A 24,997-nucleotide genomic window follows, 5' to 3' on the forward strand; every position below is an offset into this window, starting at 1 on the left:
TTCAACATGAGAAAAACAATCAATGTAATCCATCACATAAATAAAACAAAAGACAAGAACCACATGATCTTATCAATTGATACAGAAAAGGCATTTGACAAAGTCCAACACCCATTCATGATAAAAACTCTCAGCAAAATAGGAATAGAAGGAAAATTCCTCAATATAATAAAGGGCATTTATACAAAGCCAACAGCCAACATCATTCTAAATGGAGAGTCTGAAAGCATTCCCCTTGAGAACGGGAACCAGAAAACGATGCCCTTTATCACCACTCTTAGATTCAACACTGTGCTGGAGGTCCTAGCCAGAGCAATTATGCTAGAAAAATAAAGGGCATCCAAATTGGTAAGAAAGAAGTCAAAGTATCTCTATTTGCAGATGATATGACCTAATACACAGAAAACCGCAAACAATCCACAAGAAAACTACTGAACGAATAAAAGATTTCAGCAAAGTATCAGGATACAAGATGAATATACAAAATTTAGTTGGATTCCTCTACACCAACAAAGAGAACTTCGAAGAGGAAACCACCAAATCCATACCATTTACAACAGCACCCAAGAAGATAAAACACTTAGGAATAAATTTAACCAGAGACGGAAAAGACCTATACAATAAAAACTACAAAATACTATTGCAAGAAATGAACAGACTTGCATAAGTGGAAAAACATACCTTGCTCATGGATAGGAAGATTCAACATTGTGAAAATGTCAGTTCTACCCAAAGCGATCTACAGATACAATGCAATACTGATCCAAATTCCAATGGCATTTTTTAATGAGATGGAGAAACAAATCACCAACTTCATACAGAAAGGAAAGAGGCCCCAGATAAGTAAAGCATTACTGAAGAACAACAACAAAGTGGGAGGTGCTCAAATATAAAATATACTACAGGTAATTCCACAGATTACTCTTTAGGTATTTCAGCAGGTTACACTAATTAGACCATAGACATGCAGCTACATCAAAGTATCAATGCTTTATTGTCTCCCCTAAACGGTGGTTACCAAGCAAATACAATATTTGGTATATACTCAAGAACTTATGTATCATTTGTCATAATAAACACCCATTAACTTATTTCCCAACTTTAAGAATTAAAATGTACCAATGCTGTTGCATATGTCTATATGCTCTTCTTCATTCGAACCCTCCACCTCTCCAAGAAGTAACTAGTGTTCTATTTATATATGCCTGAACAACACAAGGAGCCCTGGTGGCCCAGTGGTTAAGAGCTGAGGCTGCTAACCAAAAGGTTGGCAGTTTGAATCCACCAGCTGCTCCTTGGAAACCCTATGGCGCAGTTCTACTCTGTCCTATAGGGTTGCTATGAGTTGGTATTGACTCCATGGCAATGGGTTTGGGTTTGAAACAACACATTGTTTCCTTCTGTTTGTTCTAAGCGCTATAAAATGGTATCATACTCTTTTGTAGTCTTCTGGGACTTGATTTTTATATTCAACATTATGTTTTTAAGATTTATACATGTGTATGTAGCTGCAGTTCATTGATTCTTTTTTTTTAGTTCATTGATTTTTACCTGCTATGTACTATGTAGTATTCATTATCGAATGGTTGTTACGTGCCATCGAATTGGATCCAAATCATAGCAACTGTACATATAACAGAACGAAACGCTGCCCAGTCTTGCGCCATCCTAACAATCATTGCTATGTTCGAGCTCATCGTTTCAGCCACTGTGTCAACAATCCATCTCGCTGAGGGTTTTCCTCTTTTTTGCTGACCCTCTACTTTACCGAGCATGATGTCCTTCTCCAGAACTGGTCCCTTCTGATAACATGTCCAAAGTACATGAGAGGAAGCATTCTAGGCTGTACTTCTTCCAAGACAGATTTGTTCATTTTTCTGGCAGTCCATGGTGTATGCAACATTCTCCACCAACACTATCATTCAATTCTTCTTCGGTCTTCCTTATTCACTGTCCAGCTTTCACATGCATATGAAATCGAAAATACCATGGCTTGGGTCAGGCGCACCTTAGTCCTCCAAATGACATTTTTGCTTTTTAACACTTTAATGAGGTCTTTTGCAGCAGATCTGCCCAATGCGCCGTTTGATTTCTTGTCTGCTGCTTCCATGGGCACTAATTGTGGATCCAAGTAAAATGAAATCCTTGACAACGTCCATATTTTCTCCATTTATCATGATGTTGCTTATTGGTCCAGTTGTGAGGATTTTTGTTTTCTCATTATTAAACAGACTACAATTTATTCATTCTATCATAGACATTTAGGTTGTTTCTAGATTTTTGCTATTACAAACAGTACTCTAGGAATACTCTTGTATGTGTCTCCTGGTGCACATGTACAAGAGTTTCTCTGAGGTAAACATCTGGGAATGGAATTGCTGGTCACAAAGTATGTGAATATTCAATATACATACTTATATTGGCACAGTTAAGGCAATGGTTCTTAACTATGGCAGCACTAGAAACACCTTGGGAACCTTAAAATATAGTCAACCTCCTAAATCAGTCCTACTTATTGTTCTTCTCTATTTTTAGGGGCATGGGGTATGGTGAGATAAGCCCTTGATTTTCTACATTTTTAAAACTTCCAGAGGACTGTGTCATAGCCAAGATTGAAAACCACTGGTATGATAGACTAGTGTGATGGAAGCGGTCGTTAATTCATGCCTAAAAAAATTGTTTAGTTTCTAAGTCTATCTAAGTCTATCACCTCGCAACCCAAGCTCCTGTAACAAAAATAGTATTTTCTTATGATAAAAAAGCAAAATGAAGATAAATTACCCCTAGTCCCAACATCCAGAGATAAGTATTGGAGTGATTTTTTTTCAGAATTTTTGCTAAATATATTTTAATGTAACTGAAATACAATATTATAAATTATATATTCTGATTGAGGAAAATTCATCTTTTTTTCTAGTTATTATTTGAAGACAGAAAGTTTGAAAGACCACAAAACCGTTAACTGAAGTTATGTCTGGGAAGTGGAACTGACTTATTTTTACAGGCATGTACTAGTTTTTTGAATTTTAGAGAAAAAATAGATTCTTTAATATAGCAAAGGAAAGAAAAATCCCTAATTTTACCAACATGAAGATTGATTTATATATACTTCTCTTTAACCTAGTTGAGATCTACTGTAGGCATTGAATTTAGACATCTAACAGAAGATGATAAAATCAGGGCTTGGTGACGGGCAGTATCAGCAAACAGGAGGTGTGATAGTTTATCCTCCTCACTCTCAGAAAAGGCCAGTGACTCATGGCCTTTACATTACTAACTAAACATTTCAGGTTGGACCTAAAAATGAGTTCATTTAATATCAAGATCTATGTGATGGTGCAATTCCAGTATATTGACTGGCTATAATTGCCATTTATGTTTTCCCTCTGATATCATTTACCAAGTGTGCAAAAGCTACCAAAAGGGAAGTATACATATATACACACACGTGCACATATATATATTTAGTAATGATGCTAATGTGCATTGCAACGACGTATGTATCAAAGTTTCGAAGTGTAACTAAGGCATTAGAAAATGGATTATGAAGAAATGGGGATATACCTTAAGATATTCACTGTATTCATCCTCAAACTTCCTCCCCCAGATGCTGTTACCTCCTCTTCCAGTACCTGTATTATAAGACAAGCAAACCAAAAAAAGTATCTAATGAAAGTTGACAAAGGTTCTTGGGATGGGGTAGGGGTTTAAGAGACCCTTATTTATATTTTCTAAAACTTAAGGGCTACTTTTAGGGGTAGGTACTAAAATCTTCTGCTTAAAAATTTCTTGTTACGGTAAGGTAGTATTATAAGAACTCCGTATGCTTTTTCTATTCTTCTTCTACCCTCTTCTTTACTCTATATACCCAATCCCCTTGATATTAACTAATGAAACAGCTTACCTGTTGGATCTCCTGTTTGAACCATGAAACCCTTGATATTTCTATGAAATATACAGCCATGGTAGTAATTACCGGCGCAAAGAGCCAAGAAATTCTGGAGAGTGAAAATGATTGAGAAATGATGCAAGAGAACAGCAGAAACACATTTAAGAAAAAGAATAGATCATATTTACTGAAAACACTATAGCAGAATATTAAATTATAACTTTTAGACATTACTTTGGATAATGTCACTTCCCTTCTTAAAATACTTCAATGGCTCCCTTCTGTTCTTAGAATTAAATACAAAATCCTTAACAGGACCTAACAGGCCCTGCATGACCTGCCCTACCTCTACATCTCATGTGATAATGCACCCTTCCCTGTTGCTTACTATGTTAACCCCATCAGCCTTCTGGCAATTCATCCAAAAGAAGCAGGCTTTCCCACCTTGAATTCTTTGTTCCTGCTGTTACTATACTTGGAATGTTCTTTTTACATCTCTTTCTATGGAGATGCCTTCATTACCTACAGACTCAGTGTAAGTATCACTTTTTTGGCTAGACCTGCCTTCACCTTCTTTGCTTAAATCATTCCTTCCACATTATTCTCTACCCCAACACTTTATTTCCTTGAAGGTATTATCACACTCTAAAATTACTTAATCTTCCCCCCTGCTGTCTTCCTTGCTAGAACATAAGCTCCATGAACACAAGGGATGTCTTTTGTTTATCACTGTATCCCCAGACCCTAGCAAGATAGCCTTTCATAAGTAAGTATTGAATGAATGAGTATATACAACTGAATCTTCTTCCTTCTACCTTTGTCATTTAAACAGGTGAAATAATGGATAGAACGGTTCTCTTATTTAATATCCTAATAATTCTCTACCTTTCCTGAGGAAAATGAATCAAAAGAAAAAGATGTCAGCCACTCTACGGTTGTTGTGGTTAGTTGCCGTCTAGTTGATTCCATAGTTTTCAAGGCTGTAACCTTTGGGAAGCAGATCGCCAGGCTTGTCTTCCAGGGCATCTCTGGGTGGGTTCTAACCACCAATCTTTCAGCTAGTAGTCAAGTGCTTAACTACTTGCATCACACAGGAACTCCTTCTCTATGCCTGGAGAAAAATTATCTACCCTTTCTTTGATCTAACTTTGATATGAGGAAAGGTAAGGAAATTAGGCCATAAATTATAATGGCTGGTTTTTTCTAACCAGTTACAGCAGAAAAGTTTTTTTCTGCTGTTATTGTTTTAGGGTTAGGTGATTTAACTTCAAAACGGCTATCCTGGTGCATTAAACTCATTTTTAATATGTAAATAATGGTACTCACCTCACAGGTTTTGGGTGTCCTCTCACAAAAGACTTCTATTTTAATATCACCTACATCTGTATGCAATGTCACAGACTAAAAGGGAGAGAGAATTTGAGAACAAATAAGATTTCTTTTTTTTTTTTTTTAATTTATATATTTATATATTTATTGTACTTCAGGCGAAGGCTTACAGAACAAATAGTTTCTCATGAAACAGTAGTACACATGTTGTTTTATGACATTGGTTAACAATCCCACAACATGGCAACCCTCTAACTTCTCAACCATTTTTTTTTTTTTGGTGAAAATACACATAGCCAAAGATACACCATTTCAAAAATTTCTACATGCACAGTTCAGTGACATTGACTACGCTCTTCCAATTGTGCCGTTATTCTCACTTAAGATGAAGGCTTACATAACAAAATAGTTTCTCATTTAACAGTAACTACAAATGTTGCCCTATGACAATGGTTAACAATCTCACAACACATCAATATCCTTACTCAACCTTGGGTTCCCTATCACCAGCTTCGTTGTCCCCTTCTGCTTTCTGGCCCTTGTCACTGGATTCCTGTACCTCGTTAGTCTCATTTGGTTTTACGGGGCTGTCCACTTCCAGGCTGAACAGTGAACCTCAGAGGTAACTTCACCACTGAGTTAAAAGGGTGTCTGGGGGCCATACTCTCAGGGTTTCTCCAGTCTCCTTTAGGCCAGTAAATCTGGTCTTTTTTTTTGTGAGATAGAATTATGCTCTACATCCTTCTCCAGCTCTGTCCAGAACCCTCTGTTGTGATCCACAAATAAGATTTCTTCAGGTGACTTTATGCACTGTATTATTTCCCTGACTGGACAGCCAAAATGACAATCTGAATAAAAGCAGACAGAAAGAAATACTGCATCAGAGATGACCTTCCCATAGTAGCCCTGAAAGACGAGATATACTTCGTCCCTAAAATTTATTCTAACAGCAGGAAAAGAATACCATAAGATAAATACAAATGTTAAAGTAAAAAGGAATCTGTCTTAGTCATCTAGTGCTGCTATAACATAAATACCACAAGTGGATGGCTTTAACAAAGAGAAATTTATTCTCTCACAGTCTAGTAGCCTCCAAGTCCAAACTCAGGGCGTCAGCTCCAGGGGAAGGCTTTCTCTCTCTGTGGGCTCTGGAGGAAGGTCCTCGTGATGTATCAGTCTTCCCTTGTTCTGGGAGCATCCGAGCACAGGAACTCAGGTCCAAAGGATGCGCTTTGCTCCCAGTGCTGCTTTCTTGGTGGTACGAGGTCCCCCTGTCTCTCTGCTCCCTTCTCTCTTTTATATCTCAAAAGAGACTGGCTTAAGACACTATCTAATCTTGTAAACCTCGTCAATATAACTGCCACTAATCCAGCTTATTACATCACAATGATAGAATACACAACACATAGAGAAATCACATCAGATTACAAAATGGTAGACAATCGTATAATACTGGGAATCATGACCTAGCCAAGTTGACAGATTTTGGGGGACAGAGTTCAATCCATGACAGTATCTATGTTAAAAAAATTGGAAGCAAATATTGAGATGGAAATAATTAGTTTACATTTGAATTTTTTCATCAGTAAAAACAATTGTTATGTATTACTGATTTAAATGGCAAATGATCAATGTCATTTATAGTCATAGAAAAATGACTTTTCAAAACATAGCTTCCACCATTTCCCTTATATAATTTCATCCTGAGAAATGGGGTTAAAAATCAATTTCCTTCTTGACTAAAGAAACAGATACATAAAGTGTAAGTGTTTCTAGATCCTAAATGTAGAGGTAAACATAATGCTCTTTCTTACTGGCTTTTTGTTTGTTTTTGTAGAGCTAGAGTAGCATCTGTTTGTTTTTGGTAGCTTGTATACTTCTTTGTTACCCCATTCCAGAGAAGGGGAAAACTATTCCAAGGCTTCCTTTTTCATTTCTCTTCTTCTTACAATAATATCTAGCAGTTAAGAGGTATGATGGCCAGGTGGAAGATAGAGGATGGGGTGGGGGTGGGGCAGGGCACTATACTCATTGCTTATCTTCTACTTGAAATTGTCCACCTTAGAACCCACTGCAGTAAAGTGGATTCTGGTTAGCAGTTGAGTGCTTTAACCACTGCATCACCAGAGCTTAGCATACTTGGTTATACTCTTCTGCTCTTCCAACTCCCCCTTTCCATCTTATAATCTTTTTCCATTAAAGGCAAATTCTGTGCATTTTAAGAGAAAACATTAAAGAATTTAAAAATAATTGTGCTATTTTATGTTTTTGTTTGAATCATTCTACACAGTATGCCTCTACATCTTATTTTTCATCCAACTTGGTGCTGAAATTTTCATGCAATTTTATTTCCCTTGACTGGACTTCTAAAACTTACTTATAATTATAAGCATTCATAAGAATTCTATAAAACTTACCATTCTTCTTGATGGTTTCAGGAAGTACTGTTACTTAATTTATCACAGTGCTTCTGAGAAAGTGAGTCTATTCGTAAAAAAAAAAAAAGAGAGAGAGAAGTTCTTTCTCCTCTTTTCTTAACTCACACTTGCTCATCTTTACTGTATATTAACAAGAAACAACCTCGGAACCCTACCAGCTTTCAGCCACCGAATTTCCTACTTGCCCTCTCTCAGCCTTCTTCCAGATCTCCTTGCAAGTCTACGAACAAGTCCGGAACACTCCCTCGCCTGAGGGTGTTGGCACTCGGTGTTCCCTTTGCCTGGATCGCTTACACTTAGACACCAGTACGGCTGATTCTCTCACCTCGCAGTCTACTCAAATGTCAGGTCTCACTGACCTGTAGACCCTATTACAATTGTCTTAACCCTCCTACCTGCCCTATTTCCTTTTCCCATCACACCTACACCAACATACTACATACTTTTTTAAAATAAGTATGTCTGTCCAACAACACCCCAATCCCGAATGTTAACTCGGAAGTATCCCAAGAACTATCCCAAGTATGCCGTCGAGTCGATTCCGACTCATAGTGACCCTACAGGACACAGCAGAACTGCCTGGTAGGGTTTCCAAGGAACGCCTGGTGGATTCCAACTGCCGACCTTTATGGTTAGCAGCCAAGCTTTTAACCGCTGCGCCACCAGGGCTGCAAGAAGTAAAATAGTGCCTATCAAATAGCGTTCACCAAGCATTTGAATAAGTTAATGAAAGGAATAATGGCGTCTCTACTTACTTCGGAGTTCTGGTGGCGCCGTGGTTAAGAGGCTGCTGACCAAAACGGCTACAGTTCGAATCCACCAGCCGCTCCTTGGAAACCCTACGGGGCAGTTCTACTCTGTCCTATACGGTCGCTATGAGTCGGAAACGACCCGACAGCAATGGTTTTTTTTTTTTAAATACTTACTTCACCACTTCAGTTAAGCACAGCTGTTCCATAAAACAGAGAAGATGCAACCGGTGATGTCCGCATAAGTATGTTGGCTGGAAATAATAGTTTCTTTGCACCGCCGGAAGTTGGGCGAGGGGCCCATTAGAGGACGCCCCTTATCTCAATTCCCGCCCCAGTCCTCCGCCTCTACCTGGCTCAAACCAAATCGACTAGAAATAGGGGGACCATAGAACACACTTGACAGTGAAAAGGAGCTCTTAATAATTACACTAGAACAAGAAGCGTAACCCGGAACTATCTTGAGCCACCTCTAGAAATGCCTTGGTCTCCGCAGTAAAACGGCGAGGACCACTTCCGTTCAGCTCCTTTTCTCGGCCCAATCCCACAACGCTGGGAGCGCCCATGCAGTACCGGAAATTACGCATGGCGGGTGAATTTCCAAGACCGGTGAGTCGTGGGCTGTTTAAAAACCTTTGTGGGTGGTTGAGGTCTTAGAGGCAGAGCCTGGTTAGGGTAGTTTTGTGCTGAGGAGTTGATTACAACTCATAGTGACCCTGTAGGACAGAGTAGAACTGCTCTATACGGTTTCCAAGGCTGTAATCTTTAGGAAGCAGATTGCCACATCTTTATCCCGCAGAGCGGCTGGTGGGTTCTAATAGCCCACCTTTCAGTTAACAGCCGAACGCTCAACCATTGCAGCCACCAGGGTTCCTGGTTAGGGTAACCTATGGTTGTGGGAATGTAGGGAAAGGAGGCGGAGGAGGAGGTTGGGGCAGAGAACTGGCCTGCCGCAGGAGAGCATAGGGCTGGGGTCCTGACTCCGGGATTTACTGGCTGTGCTACCTGGCGCTCTCCAGTGCCCAGGAAAAGGTGCTGCGGTGGGACTGAAATGAGGCGTAGATGACGTAACGTAAGAGGGAGCAGTTTTGGAAGGTGGGACTCACTAATGGTCCTTAACAGTAGCAGTTACAGTGCTTACTCTGGGCCAGTCACTGTTCGCGGCACTTCACCTTTTAATTTTCGTGACAATCGTATCAGCTAGGCACTATTGTTTACTTTTTTTTTTTCAGACGGGGAAACTGCAAAGGTAGAGTAATTTGCCCATGGTTCACAGCTGTGGCTCTGGGGTTCAGTCTGGCTTCAGAGTCAGTGCTCTTAACCACCAGCTATGCTGCCTCTCATTGTCGTTAATTGCTGCTTGAAGCTACGTTGCCACGCAGTATCCTAATCTATGAAATGGGGATTTTCCATCATGTTGTTTCCACGATCTCTTTCATATACAACAGTAAATAACTCAAAACCAGCGTGGTGGCCCACTGGGACTTCACTTTATCACTTGCTAAACTTAGAAGAATCTGGAGAGTGGACGTGGTAACATTAGATGTTCCGTGTCCCCAGGCTCCCGTGGTTTTTCGAGGCCTCACACCACTTCAAACCATGTTGAATAAGTACCCATATCGTAATGAAATACTTTCTGCTGTAAAAATGTTAGAAAAAAAAGTTTTTTCTTTGAAATCATTGGGTTCTGAATGTTTCACTACATTACAATTGGCTGTGCTTTCTTGTTAAGGCGCCCTGGTCGTGCAGTGGTTAAGTATGTGGCTGCAGCTGAAAGGTGGGCGATTGGAACCCACCATCCAGTCAGCAAGAGAAAGATGTGGCAGCCTGCTTCCCTAAAGGTTACAGCCTTGGAAACCTTATGGGGCAGTTCTACCCTTTGCTAGAGAGTTGCTACAAGTCAGAATTCACTCGAGAGCAATGGGTTTTTTAAAAAATTTTTATGTTGTTAATTGTTGTGCATACTTGAAGATGCTTTTCTTCCAAAACAAAAAATTTTTATAGATACTAACTTTAAGAACAGAGTTGACAGTGTTATTTTTTTGTAGTTATTTGGTTAAACATTTACTGATTTTAATTTTTCACTTTTCATATTTTAGAGCCAACAGTTTTTTCCCAGCTCCACCATTGTCTTTTTTGTCCTCCACCTTTCTTCCGTTTTTTGCTAACCTTTCGAATTCCTGGTGCATGTAGATGTCTAGAAGCTTCCAGGCTGTATGGGCTAGGTACCCTACACCATTAGCTCTCCTCCCTCTTGAGTGTGGCCTTTGTGCAGCAGGTGTTAATGGTTCGGGGCAAGAGCTCCTGCCTTTTCCTGGCCATGGTCCTGCCCCTTCAGTAGAGTGACCCACACTAATGTATCCCATGATTCTGGCTGCTGATAAAGCACTTTTGCCAATATGTACCATCCTAACTCCAAATTAAGAAGCCCTGGTGGCACAGTGGTTAAGCACTCAGCTGCTAACTGAAAGGTTGTAGTTAAAACCCACCAGCTGCTCTGACGGAGAAAGTGTGATAGTCTACTTCCGTAAAGATTTACAGCCTTGGAAACCCTATGGGGTGGTTCTACTCTCTTGTAGGGTAGCTATGAGTCACAATGGACTCCACAACAGTGGGTTTGTTTTTTTGGTTTTAACTCCAAATTCTGCAAGGAAGGAGGAGACTGTCATTCGATGAGTAGACATTTACTACCTGCCTATGCTGGTGATACTGGGATTTAGAAGACATAGTTCTCATTTTCAAGTAGCTTTAGCATACTGGGGGAGACAACAGGAAGATAACATTATGAGAATACAAAAGAGGGGCACTGAAAAGAGAGGTTTGTCAGGAAAAGCTTTATGTAGAAAGTTGAAGTGGGCTTGGAAGGAAGGAAAATACTTAGGGAAATGGAGAAGGGAGGAGGGTGCTTGAGGGCAGGGGTGAGGAGAACAAGAGCAAGGGGGTGTGTGTGTGGTAAACATTTGTATATTATGTACTAGGTTTGTGCTAGGTGACTTACGTATATTAATTCATTTGGTTCTCAGGTGGCCTATGAGATAGATTGTAGTATCTCCATTTTGCAGATGAGAAAACAAGCTCAGAGAAGTTAAATGACTTACCCAAGATACCATGTGCTGGTAAGTAGCAGAACCAGTATTTGAACCCAGGTCTGTGCGACTGCAGCTCTTTTGCCCGTATGCTTTCTGGTTAAAGCCCTAGGCCTAATGTGTACATGTGTGCCACTCTCTGTTTTTTTGTCACATCAGATACTCAGCTTTTCCTGATTTCTGTATGTTGTCATCTGGTGTACGTCTGGTCCCCAGGAAAGTCCAACTCAACCATTCCCTGATCTGCACTTCTCGTTCCTTCATGGATTTGAAAACTCTCATTTCCTCCTTGAATGACTTTGCATCCCTCTCATTTGCTGAGAGTTGGGACAATGTTGGATTACTGGTAGAGCCAAGCCCACCACATACTGTAAACACGCTCTTCCTGACCAATGACTTGACCGAGGAAGTGATGGAGGAGGCACTGCAGAAGAAGGCGGATCTCATTCTTTCCTACCATCCTCCTGTTTTCCGACCCCTGAAGCGCATAACCTGGAACACCTGGAAGGAGCGCCTGGTGATCCGGGCTCTGGAGAATAGAGTCGGTATCTATTCTCCTCACACAGCCTATGATGCTGCTCCCCAGGGAGTCAACAGCTGGTTGGCTAAAGGACTTGGTGAGAAGCCTGTTGTTTCTTCATATTTAATCTGTACAAATGCTTTGAAAATTTAGAATGCCTTTCCAGTGAACTTTTAACTGCTTTATTTAAAAAATTAAAATACATTTATATAATGTATTTTAAAAGAATGTGGCTAAAAAGTAATGTTGCTGAGATCTGGCAATTAAATTGCATTTGAAAAATGAAACATTTTTATCTTTAATGAATAAGGAGAGCATTGGAAATCTTGATTGCTGGACTAAGCTGCTTAATTCCCCATTAATGTGGCACAGTGCCTCAAAACTAGGTGCTCAAAAAATGCTTGTTAAATTGTATCGAGAGCTTAGGCCTCTCCAAAATATATTTCATACGTCAGAGACATTAGGGTTTTATTGAACGCTTACTTATGCCCAGCACAATGAGGGAATTCAGCATTTTTGTTCTGGCTTTATTTTAATAAATCTTTTTCATTTACTCATTTTTGGCTGAAGCTTTTATGATGATATGGTCTGGATTAATGTGGCCAAACAGATTATGGGAATTTGCAGCTGGAATCATGATTTACATAAGTAGATTTACCAAGCAGTAGACATTTCTGCGTATCAGTTTAAACTCCATGAGTCAGTCTTGTCCAAGTATTTTTGGTATTTAAGAGCCTTCTGGGAAATAATTTGAAAATAAATTTGATTTTACATATCCATTCTGAATGCCTAGATTATGGAGACTATTGGTGAGTTTATATGTGTGTATATTACATAAGAAAATGAAAGTCTTTTTTTAAAAAAAAAAACTTATTTCTTATAAATTTTGCCCATAATAGGTTATCTTACTTTTTTATCTTAAGGAGAAAAAAAAAAAAACCCTCCATTTTCCCACATTTTTTCTTCTAGGAGCTTGTACCTCTCACCCCATACATCCTTCCAAAGCTCCCAACTACCCCACAGAGGGAACACACCGAGTAGAATTCAGCGTTAACCACGCCCAAGATCTGGATAAAGTTATTTCTGCAGTGAAAGGAATTAAAGATGTTTCTGTCACATCTTTTTCCGCTAGGTACAATCTATTTTTCTCTTTGTGAGGATCTTTACAAAATCTATAACCTTGGTATTTAGGTTTCAAATTGTTTTCCCCGAGAGTGGGTTTACAAAGTGTCTTGTCATTTACATGTGGGTCCTAACAGAGGAGAAGTATGGAATTTTCAAAACAATGCAAATGACAAATAACACTTACTGAGTACTTTCTGTGTGGGAGGGACTATGCATTTACATACAGTATTTCTCATCCTCTTAGTAATGCTGGAAGGTAGTTGTTTTACTTTATAAAATGCAAATAGAGCCTAGTGATTTACTAGTAACATAAGATTTTTATCAGGTCTCAGCAAATCAGTGATTCCCAAGCACTTTAAAAGTCAATCATTAAGTTATTTAGGGCAGAGATACCAAAATCTCTTCATAAGAGATTTTCTTTTAGGCTAATTTATCTAATACTTACTGAAGCATCATAAAAGCCAAGCTATACAAAGCTAGGACTTAATTGTTTAAAAAACAAAGATAAATACAATGACTTTTTGATATAATTGAAACTTATATTGAGCTACACCAAAAAGTTCTCTCTTTGATGAGCGGTTTTTATTTTTTTATTGTGCTTTAGGTGTAAGTTGACAACTCAAGTTAGTTTCTCGTACAAAAATTTATACACACATTGTTACGTGACCCTAGTTGCTGTCCCTATAATGTGACCACACATTCCTCCTTTCCATCCCGGATTTCCTGTGTCCATTCAATCAGCTCCTATCCCTTTCTACCTTCTCATCTTGCCTCTGGACAGGAACTGTGTGTCTACTTGAGCTAAGAAGCACACTCTTCACGAGTATCATTTTATGGCTTATAGTCCAGTCTGTTCTTTGTCTGAAGAGTTGACTTGGGGAATAGTTTTAGTTCCAGGTTAACAGAGAGTCTGGGGCCATGTCTTCTGGGGTTCCTCCAGTCTCAGTCAAACTGTTAAGTCTGGCCTTTTTACGTACATTTGAATTCTGAACCGCACTTTTCTCCTGTGCCATCATGGACTCTCTGTTGTATTCTCTGTCAGGGCTGTCATTGGTGGTAGCTGGGCACCATCTAGTTCTTCTGGTCTCAGGCTGATGGAGTCTTTGGTTTATGTGGCCCCTTTTGTCTGTGGGGCGAGTATTTTCCTTGTGTCTTTGATGTTCTTCGTTTTCCTTTATTCCAGGTGGATTGGGACCAATTGATAATTCTTAGACGGCTGCTCGCTAGCTTTTAACACCCTGGATGCCACTCACCAAAGTGGGATGCAGAACATTTTCTTAGTAAACTTTGTTATGCCAGTTGACCTAGATGTCCCCTGAAACCATGGACCCGAGACTCTGCACCTGCTACACTGTACCTTGAAGTGTTTGGTTGTGTTCAGGAAACTTCTTAGCTTTTGGTTTAGTCCTGTAGTGTGATGAGTGGTTTTTTTTAAGTATAGATTCCTTATAGTAAAATCATTGCAAACACCCTGGAATAATTTTGGGGAATTTAAGAATCTTAAGAAAAATTATTTATGGGACTTTGAGTAGATTTCAGTCCTGAGGTTTTTAACATACTGAAGTACTGTGGAAAAAAAAAATTAATTATACAAATAATGGATGAAGAATTCACCATAAAAAATTCAAACAATACAAAAGTTCCCCTTGTCCCTTCTATTCAGTCTCAGTATCCTCAACTCAGGTTGTCTTCGCTTTTTTCAGAGAAGTGGGTATCTTTCCAAACACATTTAGGGACATGAAGAAATGCACAGTTTTGTTTTATGCATTGCTTTCTTAATTAAATGGTATGCTCTATTTGCTTTTTTTATTCAACAGGATGTCTTAGAGACCTCTCCATGTAAGTATATTGACCTCATTTTTTTAAACTGCTGGACAGTGTTTCTTACTGTGGGTATGCTGTAGTTTCTTTACGCATTCCTCTTCCTACAGGTGGACTTTTTTTTGAAGCTGATAGACATTTAGTTTTTTTCCAGTTTTTCCACATTACAGAGGACTGCCCGAGTCTTAACCATTAGGTTTGAGTCTAGGCATTGTTTTTCTTTTTTTTTAAAAGTTCCGTAGATAATTCTAATGTTGAAAATTATTCTTCAAAGTTATCTTTATGGTGTCATTAATTCTAGTATTCTGTTATTTTATATAGAGTTTATGGTTAAATGTAAAATGTTTTTGATGCCATCCTTATTTGAGACGGTGTATGGCATTGCTTCTCAGAGGAGCCCTGTGTCATTGTTAATAGGGTGCTTATTAGAAATGCAGATTTTGGGCTTCATTCTAGATCTTTGTAATTAGAATGGGTTTACCTGAGAATCTCCATCTTAAAAAGCTGCCCAGGAGATTTTTTCATTCAAAAATGTTTGAAAATTAAGTTCTCTAGGGCTTTAAAATTTGTTTGGTTTGCCCTAGCCCCAATTTTAGCTGTTCTGTTTCACTATATCTATGGAAGGAAAGGTCCAGCACTTATCATTTTAAGAAGCTACCAAGGTTTCTGATATGTAGTCAGGATGAAGAATAGTTCTAAAACAGTGGTTTCTGGCGCAGTGGTTAAGAGCTTGGCTGCTAAGCAAAAGGTTGGCAGTTCAAATCCACCTGCTGCTTCTTGGAAACCCTATGGGGCAGTTCTACTCTGTCCTATAGGGTCACTGTGAGTCAGAATCAACTCAGTGGCAATTGGTTTGGATTTTTGTTTGGACCAGCAACATCAGCATCTAGTGGGAAGTTGTTAGAATCTTTTGGAGCCCGACCCATGCCTACTGAATCAGAAACTCTGGGGCTGGAGCCCAGCAATCTGTGTTCCAGTAAGTCCTCCAGGTGATTCTGATGTACACTAAAGTTTGAGAACCACTATTAGAGAATAGATTGGTTTGTGATTGAATGAGTTTTTCTGGTAAAATCCCTAGCTCTGTTATAGCAGGCTGTAAACTGTAGATTATTTAAAATACATTTTGTTTGTTATAAACCAAGGAGGAATTTTCTCCCCAGGTCTGATGATGAAGAACAAACACGTGTCAGTCTGAATTGTACTCAGGAGGCTCTGCTGCAGGTGGTTGTTTTTCTCTCCCAAAACAAACAACTTTACCAGAAAACTGAAATTCTGTCACTAGAGAAGGTAATAAAAATTCTTATATTTGATCTTAATTACTGTACATTTTTGTTCAGTAAATACACTTGTAAATTATTAGATCAACAGGCTATTTACTGTTACCTAAAGAAGCACAAAGAGGGCATAATATACTGTAGAAAACCTAGAGGGAGTGAGACATTCTAGGAATAGGTGTTTCTTCAGGGTTACAGACTTGGACTCTTTTTGTCTTAGACCCTCTGCTTGGACTTTGCATTCATTCCTTTAACTTGACGCCATACGTATGATGATGAGTCCTACATCTTCACTTTCTGGCTCAGAATGCTTCTTAATGTACGCAGACAAACAAACCCGTTTCCAACATTTCCAACAACTTTCTGAACATTTTCCACTTAAAGATCCCCCAGGTATCTCAAATCCAATATATTTTAAAAAATTGACTTTATTTTTTAGCCTCGCTTCTTCCAGCTTTAAGTCTTTTCTTTTGTTATTTTCTATTTCATTGCTGGCATCATCATCTACTTTATTTTTCAAGTTTCCACAATGCTTCTTCTGCCCTGTAAACCCAAGCTCTGCTAATTCTGTCCCCAAATCTATTAAAATGTTTCTCTTCTCTATTAGCTCTGCCACCACATTAGTTGAAACATTCATCTTCCCTCACTTGGAGTATTAAGTCTCTTAACTGGGCACCTACAGGAGACAGTCCAGGCTTTTGAGCGTAGCATATGAAGCCCGTAATGATCTGGCTGCAGCCCAGGTCTCTAGCTCCTCTCCTTCGCCATCACACACTGCACACCAGCCACACTGTCTACTTTTGGACCTCGTACTTACAATGTGCTCTCGAACATGTCTGGCCCTTTTGTACACGTTCTGTCTAGAATGTTTTCTACATTCTCACCCTCCCCTACCACACTGCACTTAATTTCATTCCTTTTTGAATTCCTTTCTGGTTCAAGACCCCAGTCCTTGTGATACTTTGATCCTGGTTCCTCCAGGCTCCTCCCCTCCACCCCCCAAATCCCAGCTCATTTAGCTTGTCATTCCTTTGTGCTCCCACAACAATTGCACTTACCTTGTATTAAAGCACTTTGGTTGTGATTATTTATTTAAATTTCTGCCTTCCCAGGAGACTGTGTGCTCTGAGAAGTCACAAAGTTTTTTGCCAGGTTTGCATCCCCAAATTTTAGCCTGGAGCTTGCAGTGTACATGTTTTATTCATCAGCATTTGATGTTTGTTCTGTAACAGTGTTTCTAACTTCGATTTCTCTTCAGCCTCTGCTTCTACATACTGGAATGGGACGGCTGTGTACACTGGATGAATCTGTCTCCTTAGCAACTATGGTTGAGCGAATCAAGAGGCACTTAAAACTATCTCATGTTCGCCTTAGTCTTGGTGTAGGGAGGACCTTAGGTAAATATACCTCTTTTGTTTTGCCAGTATATCCACTGATAACATTGGGCAAAGGTGAAACTTTTGGTTATATTAATGTAAGGGATAGAAAACATGCTAGCAGCTCATGGGAGATGATTGGTTTACTTTATCGATTGGGATGGGCTAGGTTATGCTGTGGTATACATCTCAATGGCTTAAACCACAAGATTTACTTCTCAGTAACACTGCATGTTCATCTCAAGTCAGCAGGGGAAGTCTGGCTGCTCATTATAAATTGGTCGCTGTTGCAGAGGGAGAAAGAGTTCTAGAGGATCTTAAACCATCAATTAAAAACTCCAGTCCAGAAATGATACATGTTACTTATGTTCAACTCATCATCCAGAATTAGTAAATTGCCCAGCACAGCCGAGGGAGGGCATGAAGTGCAGTCCTACCACGTGCCAAGGAGAGAGCTAGAAATAATGATTGCTACAATTACAACACGCATCTTGAACTTGACAATACTGGTAATATTGTATAGTGAAGTGCTGCTAAGTGATTTGGTCCACTGCAGTTTGACTTTCATAACCACTGTCTTTTCTCTGGTCTTTCCCACTACTTTTGGGAACAAAGAGTGAACAGAACACTTGTTGGACCCCTGTAGTAAGCCTTGCACTGTGCTGAGTTTCTGAAGTATGTTAGCTCCCGCTGCAAAGGCAGTGGAGCCTAGTGGTTATGAGTGTGGGCTCTGAAGTCAGACGACCTGGCTTCATATTTGTCTGTCCTGTCTATTTGCTCTATAACTTTAGACACATTATTTAACCCTTCTGTGTCTCAGTCACCTCCTCTGTAAAATTGCATTAATATTAAAACCTCATAGTGGTGGTATTATAACCCACATGATACACATAGCACAGTGACTGGTGCACATAAGTACAGTAAATGCCACCTGGAGGTGGTATTCTCACTTTATAGGGAAAAAAATTGAGGGTTCAGAGAGCTCAAATAACTTCTCCAAAAGTTCAGAATCAGATCAAACAACTCAGGGGAGTTAGTTTCCAAAGAAGATGGATGGCAGAGGTGGGATTTGACTTCTGATCCAACTCCAAGCCTTTTTTTGAAGTACCATGCTGCCAGACTGGAGTGAGCATTAAACTGTCCATTCCAGAAACCTAAGTGCTAAGTGCTTGTTGGATTTTGGCTTGAATGTTTGTGTTATTTCACTCTTCAGAGGATGCTCTTTGAGGATAAATACTAGATTAAAAAATATGTGACAAATCACTTCCTAGCATTCCTGTTTCTAAGGAGCCCTTTTTGTTCCTCCGATTCCTCACCTGAGAATAGGGAGTACCTGCCTATCTCTCACTGTCATCTGGAGACCCAGGTTAAGTTACTGTGCCTTGCAGCACTGCGATGAAGCCTAGAGCCGGGGCATTAGTACCATTCAGTAGTTGCCCTATCTGGGTTTGCGCAGCCACGTCCAAAGGGGTAACAACTATCCCTGCTTTGGGATAGTTATGCAATACCTAAGATACCTAAAAGTTAGTAAGCAAAATTCATACTGATGAGACCAGGAGTGAAATCTGCATTTCATTCAGGATTCTCAGTACAAATTATAATATTAAAATGAAGGGAAATTGTAATGTGTTGGTCTCTTTTTCCCTTTACCTTGAAGAGTCCCAAGTCAGAGTCGTGGCCCTGTGTGCTGGTTCTGGGAGCAGTGTTCTGCAGGGTGCAGAGGCCGACCTTTACCTCACAGGTAGGACAGCCTTTGTAACTCTGCTATCCCTTTTTTCCGTACCTTTATCCCACGCTGGTTTATTTTTTACAAATTTAAAAACAGCAGATTTTAGGACAGCACCCGGCACATAGATGGTATCTAATAAATGTTTGTTGAACCTGAACTAAAAAGCAACTACACCAGAATTGGGGGACATACAGTATTTTTTGTGGAAGGACGAAATCATTTAATAGTTTATTATTAGATTGTCTCTAAAATTGACGTTCACCATTTATTTAACCTGCCTTCTTCCTAAGGAGCCCTGGTGGCATAATGATTAAGCACTTGGCTGCTAACTGAAAGGTCAGTGGTTCAAACCCACATCAGTTGCTCTGTAGGAGAAAAGACCTGGCGATCTGCTCCTGTAAAGATTATAGCCTAGGTAACCCTATGGGGGCAGTTCTCCTCTGACCTATAGGGTCACTGTCAGTTGGAATCAACTCGATGGCACACAGCCACCTTCTTCCTAAACCTGACTTCTCAGATTTCATGTCAGTTAGAAACTGATTCCTCTTTCTTACTCAGCCTTATTTCAGTCAGTCATCAATTCCTATCAGTTCTAGCTTCAAAATCTTTCTAGAACATTTCCCTTATCTTTATCCAGGCATCTGAAGTACTGCATCAAATCTCTAATCTTATAGTCCACACACTCCCCTAAAATTCACTTTCAACAGTACAAATTTGATGGTGTATTCTGGCTGAAAAAACCTTCAGTGATTTCCTTCATCTGTCCTGATGAAGTCTGAACGTTTCATCCTCTTTCATTCAGTCTTTGCTTATGCTATTTCTTCTGCCTATAATGCCTTTTCCTTGCCCCTTTCTTTGTACTTCTAGTGATAAGCTAAAGACTGCCTTCTCTGAGAACCTTTTTCTGACACTGTCCCCATCCTAAAGGAGCCCTGGTGGCTCAGTGGTGAAGGCTCTTGGCTGCTAACCAAAAGGTCGGAGGTTCGAACCTACCAGCAACTCCGCAGGAGAAAGATGTGGCAGTCTGCTTCCATAAAGATTTACAGCCTTGGAAATAATATGGGGCAGTTCTACCATGAGTCAGAATCGACACAACGGCAACAGGTTTGGTTGGTTTTGTCCCCATCCTGACCCTGATGGTCATGCCTTCCTCTTGGATCCTTATCACTGTCCTTAGCCTCCAGTATGCATTTCCATTGGACAGTAGTTACTTGTTAGCTTGGCTCCCTAGGCTTGAAGATAAGACCTATTAGGTACTGGCTGAATTTTTATTGAAAGAATTACTTGACATAGTTACTACTCAGAATATGGCCAAACATGGCTCATCGTTCTCCAAGGCATTTGGAGGCATTTTAAAGGGTACCCACTTTGTACACCTGATGCTATCAGCTGTATTTCCACTTCTATTCCTCCTTAGTGTTAGGAGAGAGTGAAAGAGTTAACTTTCCTGCTTCTAGGACCAAGTTCTAGGGTTTTAACCCCTTTGGCCACTCCCTTGGCTCCTTCGGTGCCTCTCCTCCTCCCACATGCGTACTTCTCCTCCTCCCACATGCGTACTGTTACCCACCACACCATCTTATAAAGGCTGCTGCCCTGAAAGTATTGTAACATCCACAAATATGGGGGTGCACCATCTGAGCAAGCCTGATGTAATTGTTCTCAAGCAATAAATTGAAAATGTACACGACTATGACCTGTTTTCTATTTTTGAAAGATTTTTACAAGCCTTCAAACCTGCACCAGATGGAAAGAAACTTTGAGTATATAGGGAATTTGACTGAATATCTTACACCATCATATGTGATTATTTTTAAATTAATTTTCACAATTTATTTTGAAGAAATTTCAGTCTTATACAAAAGTTGCAAATAATAGTCTTGGTCATCTAGTGCTGCTATAATAGAAATACCACAAGTGGATGGCTTTAACAAAGAGAAATTTATTCTCTCACAGTCTAGTAGGCTACAGACCCAAATTCAAGGCATCAGATCCAGGGGAAGCCTTTCTCTGTCAGCTCTGGAGGAAGGTTCTTGTTGTCAATCTTCCCCTGGACTAGGAGCTTCTCTGCACAGGAACCCCAAGTCCAAAGGACGTGTTCTGCTCCTGGTGCTGCTTTCTTGCTGGTATGAGGTTATCATGTCTCTGCTTGTTTCTCTCTTTTATATCTCAAAAGAGATTGGCTTAAGATACTAATCTTGTAGATTTCCTCTATATAATTGCCGCTAGTCCATCTTATCACATCATAGTGATAGGATTTACAACACAGGGAAATCACCTCAGATGACAAAATGGTAGACAATCATACAATACCGGGAATCATAGCCTAGCCAAGTTCACAGATATTTTTGGGGGACACAATTCAATCCATGACAGTAGTACAGTGAACTCCTGTATGCCCTTCCCCTAGATTACTAATGGTTGTATTTTGCCACGTATATACATGTTGTCTCTTTTTTATGTACATCCTGTGTATGTGTGTATTTATATAAATTTTCTCCCAGACCATTTTTGGGTAAATTGCAGACATGACCCTTTACCCCTAAATAAACCCGAAACTAAACCCGTTGCCATTGAGTTGCTTCCGACTCATAGCAACTCTGTAGGACACAGTAAAACTGCCCCATAGGATTTTCAAGGGCTATAATTTTTACGGAAGCAGACTGCCACATCTTTCTCCTGTGGAGCAGCTGGTGGGTTTGAGCAGCTGGTAGGTTTGAACTGCTGACCTTTCAGTTAGCAGCCCAGTGCAGGGCTCCATCACCCCTAAATACTTCAACATTTACCTTGTAGGAACAAGAACATTCTCTTAGATGACCTGGAACAATTATCAAATGCAGGAAACTTACTGTTGTTTCAAGATTAACATATAGCTCACATTTACATTTTTATAGCATTTCTTTTTCTGATCCATATACAATCCAGGAAGGAGCCCTGGTGGCACAGTGGTTAAGCGCCTGGCCACTAACCAAAAGGTCTGTGGTTCGAACCCACCATCTGCTCTGCATGAGAAAGATGTGGCAGTCTGCTTCCTTAACGATTTACAGCCTTGGAAACCCTATGGGGCAGTTCTACTTTGTCCTAAAGAGTAGCTATGAGTCTGAATCGGCTCGATGGGAATAGATTATACAATCTAGGATAATATATTGCATTTACCAAATATGGGCCTCTGATGAAGTTCATTGCCCATCCGATGGCGCTAGAGGCCTTATTCTCATAGTATTAGGTTACTAAATGTAGTACCCTATAAAGACCAGCAGACGGGGTGCTTGCTCCTTGAAAGTGTACTAATTATTTCACATGCTTGTGTCTTGTGCGCTTTCATTTGCTTTTTCTCTCCCTCAGCTGCCATCTTGAGCCTTTACTTTGCCTTCAGCTATTATTGCAATGTCTTCATAGATTCCCCCACTTTCATACCTTTTCCAGCCAGTGCACTTAATAGCCCAGGCATCTAGATTTGTCCTTCCTAAAGCATGGCTTCTAACTAGGCCACCTTAATGTCTTTCCTCCTTTTACTATATATCTTCGCTATTATAAACTAAAATGTTTTAAAAGGTGCTTAAATAGAAAGTATTCCTTATAGTGGAATGATATATACTGGGGAGAGAGTGCAGGTGATTGAAAATTTCTGGGAAAAAACTATTTTCCTAAGAACTTTTTCTTGAGTTTTTTATGCTTTCATGTGTAAATATATTTCAGAATTATGCTTTTGATGAACTAAATTGTACACAGTACATTTTTGCTCTTAAATTAGAAGTCATGAAATTTACCAGTGGTGTTTTTCAAAATTCAAAACATCTGTGTTTTGTCAAAATCTTTTCCCAAAAGATGAGGTCCTCTTTCAATAACTTTGGAATTTCTAGGAATTTTGCCTAAGTCAAAGGAAAGTAATTCCTGTTTCTAATCTAGAAATACCTTAAGTTCATTTCATCCTTTTCAGTTACACTAGGGTTGATGCTGACAATATCGGTGTTCACAAAGCTAAAAGGACTCTCCTGGGAAGTATGATTAGGTTATTTCTTGTGAGTTATTTGTTATATATATTGCTTACATAAGTAACTTTCTGAATGTTCTGTTTTACTTAGCAATGGTCATTTACTTTTATTGTAAAAACACCTTGAGTAGGGTGCTCTTACAGGTCTGGCTTTTGCAGTATTAGACACTGCTGGACATGCCAGTTACTGTGGATACTTGTCTTGGGTCTAAGAAGTTGGAATTCTCTGTAGGATACGTGTGCTTGCACACTCACATGCTCTCTTTCAGTTGAGGAACATGTAAGAGAAACTATACGCAGCTTTCTAGATTTGTATGTAACCTAGTTCTGTACTACGTTTACTTCATACAGAATGCAAACTTGGTGTTTCTGTTACGGTTCAGCATTCCACAGACTTTGTATCTAACATGTATTTGGTCTTTCCTTTGTTGGCAGGTGAGATGTCCCATCATGATGTTCTGGATGCTGCTTCCCAAGGAATAAATGTCATCCTTTGTGAGCACAGCAACACTGAACGAGGCTTTCTTGCTGATCTTCGAGATATGCTGGGTGCTCACTTAGAGAATAAGATTAATATTATCCTGTCAGAGACAGACAAGGACCCTCTTCATGTGGTATAATGCATACGGGAACAAGAGATTCACACAATCTACAGATTAACTGAATCCCAACTCAGTTGTGTAACATGAGCCAGTGGAGTTGGTTATCTTTCTGGAGTGTCTTAGAGTGCGTATTTTTTTTCTGGTGTGTTAATCTGGTTCATCAAATGTTCTATAGCTCCTAAGGTAAAGACTGTAACATAGCTACTATATTAAAGAATATTCATTGTAAAGTCTAGGAAAGATTGACTAAAATCTGTGTTTAACACTTTAGGAAAGTAGCTCAAGTAAATCCTCTCCTTACTTAATTGTAGATGGTCTAAAGCTATCTCTGCCTTTGGTTAGTTTAAAAATATACCTTAAAAAATGGGGATTGGAACATTTATTGCTAGTTAGTAGCCTCTTTGGGGTGGTAAGGTCTATGTGTGTGTTGCTGTTGCTGTATCACCAATCTCCCCTAATTTCAGAATCAGGATGAGCTTTATCAGTATTTAAAATATATATATATATGTATGTGTGTGTGTGTACACACATGGAGAGATCAACTTTGGCATGACAGTATGAGGTGCTTTGTTGACCCACTCTCCAGTGAAACTGGTTAAAATTACCAAAACAAAAAAACCCAAACATTTAAAGTCTCTGGAAATGGTCCTAAGGATGAACAGCAAATGAACATCTATTAAAGAAACCCCATGAAAATTCAGTAAGAAAGGGAAGTGTGTGGCATTTGAACCAAGACCTCTCCCTCCTCCCTCCCTGCTCGGTGGGGTGGAAACTCACTCTGTACTCTCTCCACAGCACCCAGCAGGAGGGCTTCTTCCTGAGAGGAGCAGGGCTTCAGTGTTTCTTATCCTCCCAACTGCCTATTGCTGAAGCTACTTCTGGGCAAGTATGGTCAAGAGGTGGGGGCTCCCTTCTGCCCAGCCCCTACTCACAGAAAGAAGGCTCTATCTTGGGCATAGAATAGTGCAGCCGCGATCTCTTCCCCAGGTTGTGAGGCAGTGGTTGCATGCCAGGAGAAACAAGCTGAGAGGACCTCAGACTCTTCCCCCGCTGCAACAAGTGCTCAGC

At 39.8% G+C, this 24,997-nt stretch overlaps 2 protein-coding genes across 7 annotated transcripts in view; one reads left to right on the forward strand and one right to left on the reverse strand.

Moving 5' to 3' along the window:
- The window catches only part of PPIL3 (peptidylprolyl isomerase like 3), a 17,420-nt gene extending 8,705 nt beyond the window's left edge, over positions 1-8,715 (reverse strand). For 2 of the 4 annotated variants that reach the window (XM_004378211.3, XM_023732972.1), the window contains exons 1-5: positions 8,583-8,715; positions 7,636-7,702; positions 5,216-5,290; positions 3,905-3,998; positions 3,565-3,632 (exon numbers count right to left, since the gene is read on the reverse strand). In XM_004378211.3, the coding sequence (XP_004378268.1) occupies positions 3,565-3,632; positions 3,905-3,998; positions 5,216-5,290; positions 7,636-7,638 (240 nt within the window). In that variant the 5' untranslated portion in view covers positions 7,639-7,702; positions 8,583-8,715. Of the gene's footprint in view, positions 1-3,564; positions 3,633-3,904; positions 3,999-5,215; positions 5,291-7,635; positions 7,703-8,411; positions 8,464-8,582 lie in introns of those variants that run through there. The other 2 variants (XM_023732973.1, XM_023732974.1) reach the window with 2 other exon arrangements.
- A 23-nt stretch (positions 8,716-8,738) lies between these two features.
- NIF3L1 (NGG1 interacting factor 3 like 1) lies at positions 8,739-24,194 on the forward strand. Of its 3 annotated transcripts, XM_023732969.1 has the most exons (8): positions 8,739-9,014; positions 11,429-11,521; positions 11,651-12,108; positions 12,981-13,143; positions 16,118-16,244; positions 17,490-17,628; positions 19,265-19,348; positions 23,763-24,194. In XM_023732969.1, exons 3-8 carry the CDS (start codon positions 11,676-11,678, stop codon positions 23,945-23,947), a joined length of 1,131 nt encoding a protein of 376 aa, XP_023588737.1. In that variant the 5' UTR covers positions 8,739-9,014; positions 11,429-11,521; positions 11,651-11,675; the 3' UTR covers positions 23,948-24,194. The 3 variants fall into 3 exon arrangements, with proteins under 3 accessions (XP_023588737.1, XP_023588736.1, XP_023588738.1); XM_023732968.1 differs by lacking the exons at positions 19,265-19,348; positions 23,763-24,194 and having other exon boundaries at positions 8,901-9,014; positions 17,490-19,251; XM_023732970.1 differs by lacking the exons at positions 19,265-19,348; positions 23,763-24,194 and having other exon boundaries at positions 8,901-9,014; positions 11,708-12,108; positions 17,490-19,251.
- Positions 24,195-24,997: the final 803 nt, after the last annotated feature.

Source organism: Trichechus manatus, unplaced genomic scaffold (assembly GCF_000243295.1).
Source record: "Trichechus manatus latirostris isolate Lorelei unplaced genomic scaffold, TriManLat1.0 scaffold00056, whole genome shotgun sequence".
In the NCBI taxonomy this organism is placed as follows: Eukaryota; Metazoa; Chordata; class Mammalia; order Sirenia; family Trichechidae; genus Trichechus; species Trichechus manatus.

Bases quoted from the DNA above. Each gene is read 5' to 3' on its own strand.
- NIF3L1 (XM_023732968.1), top strand. From the start codon at position 11,676: ATGTTGTCATCTGGTGTACGTCTGGTCCCCAGGAAAGTCCAACTCAAC. The intron at 12,109-12,980 runs GTGAGAAGCCTG...TTTTTCTTCTAG, and splicing joins CTGGTTGGCTAAAGGACTTG to GAGCTTGTACCTCTCACCCC. The intron at 13,144-16,117 runs GTACAATCTATT...TTTTCTCCCCAG, and splicing joins GTCACATCTTTTTCCGCTAG to GTCTGATGATGAAGAACAAA.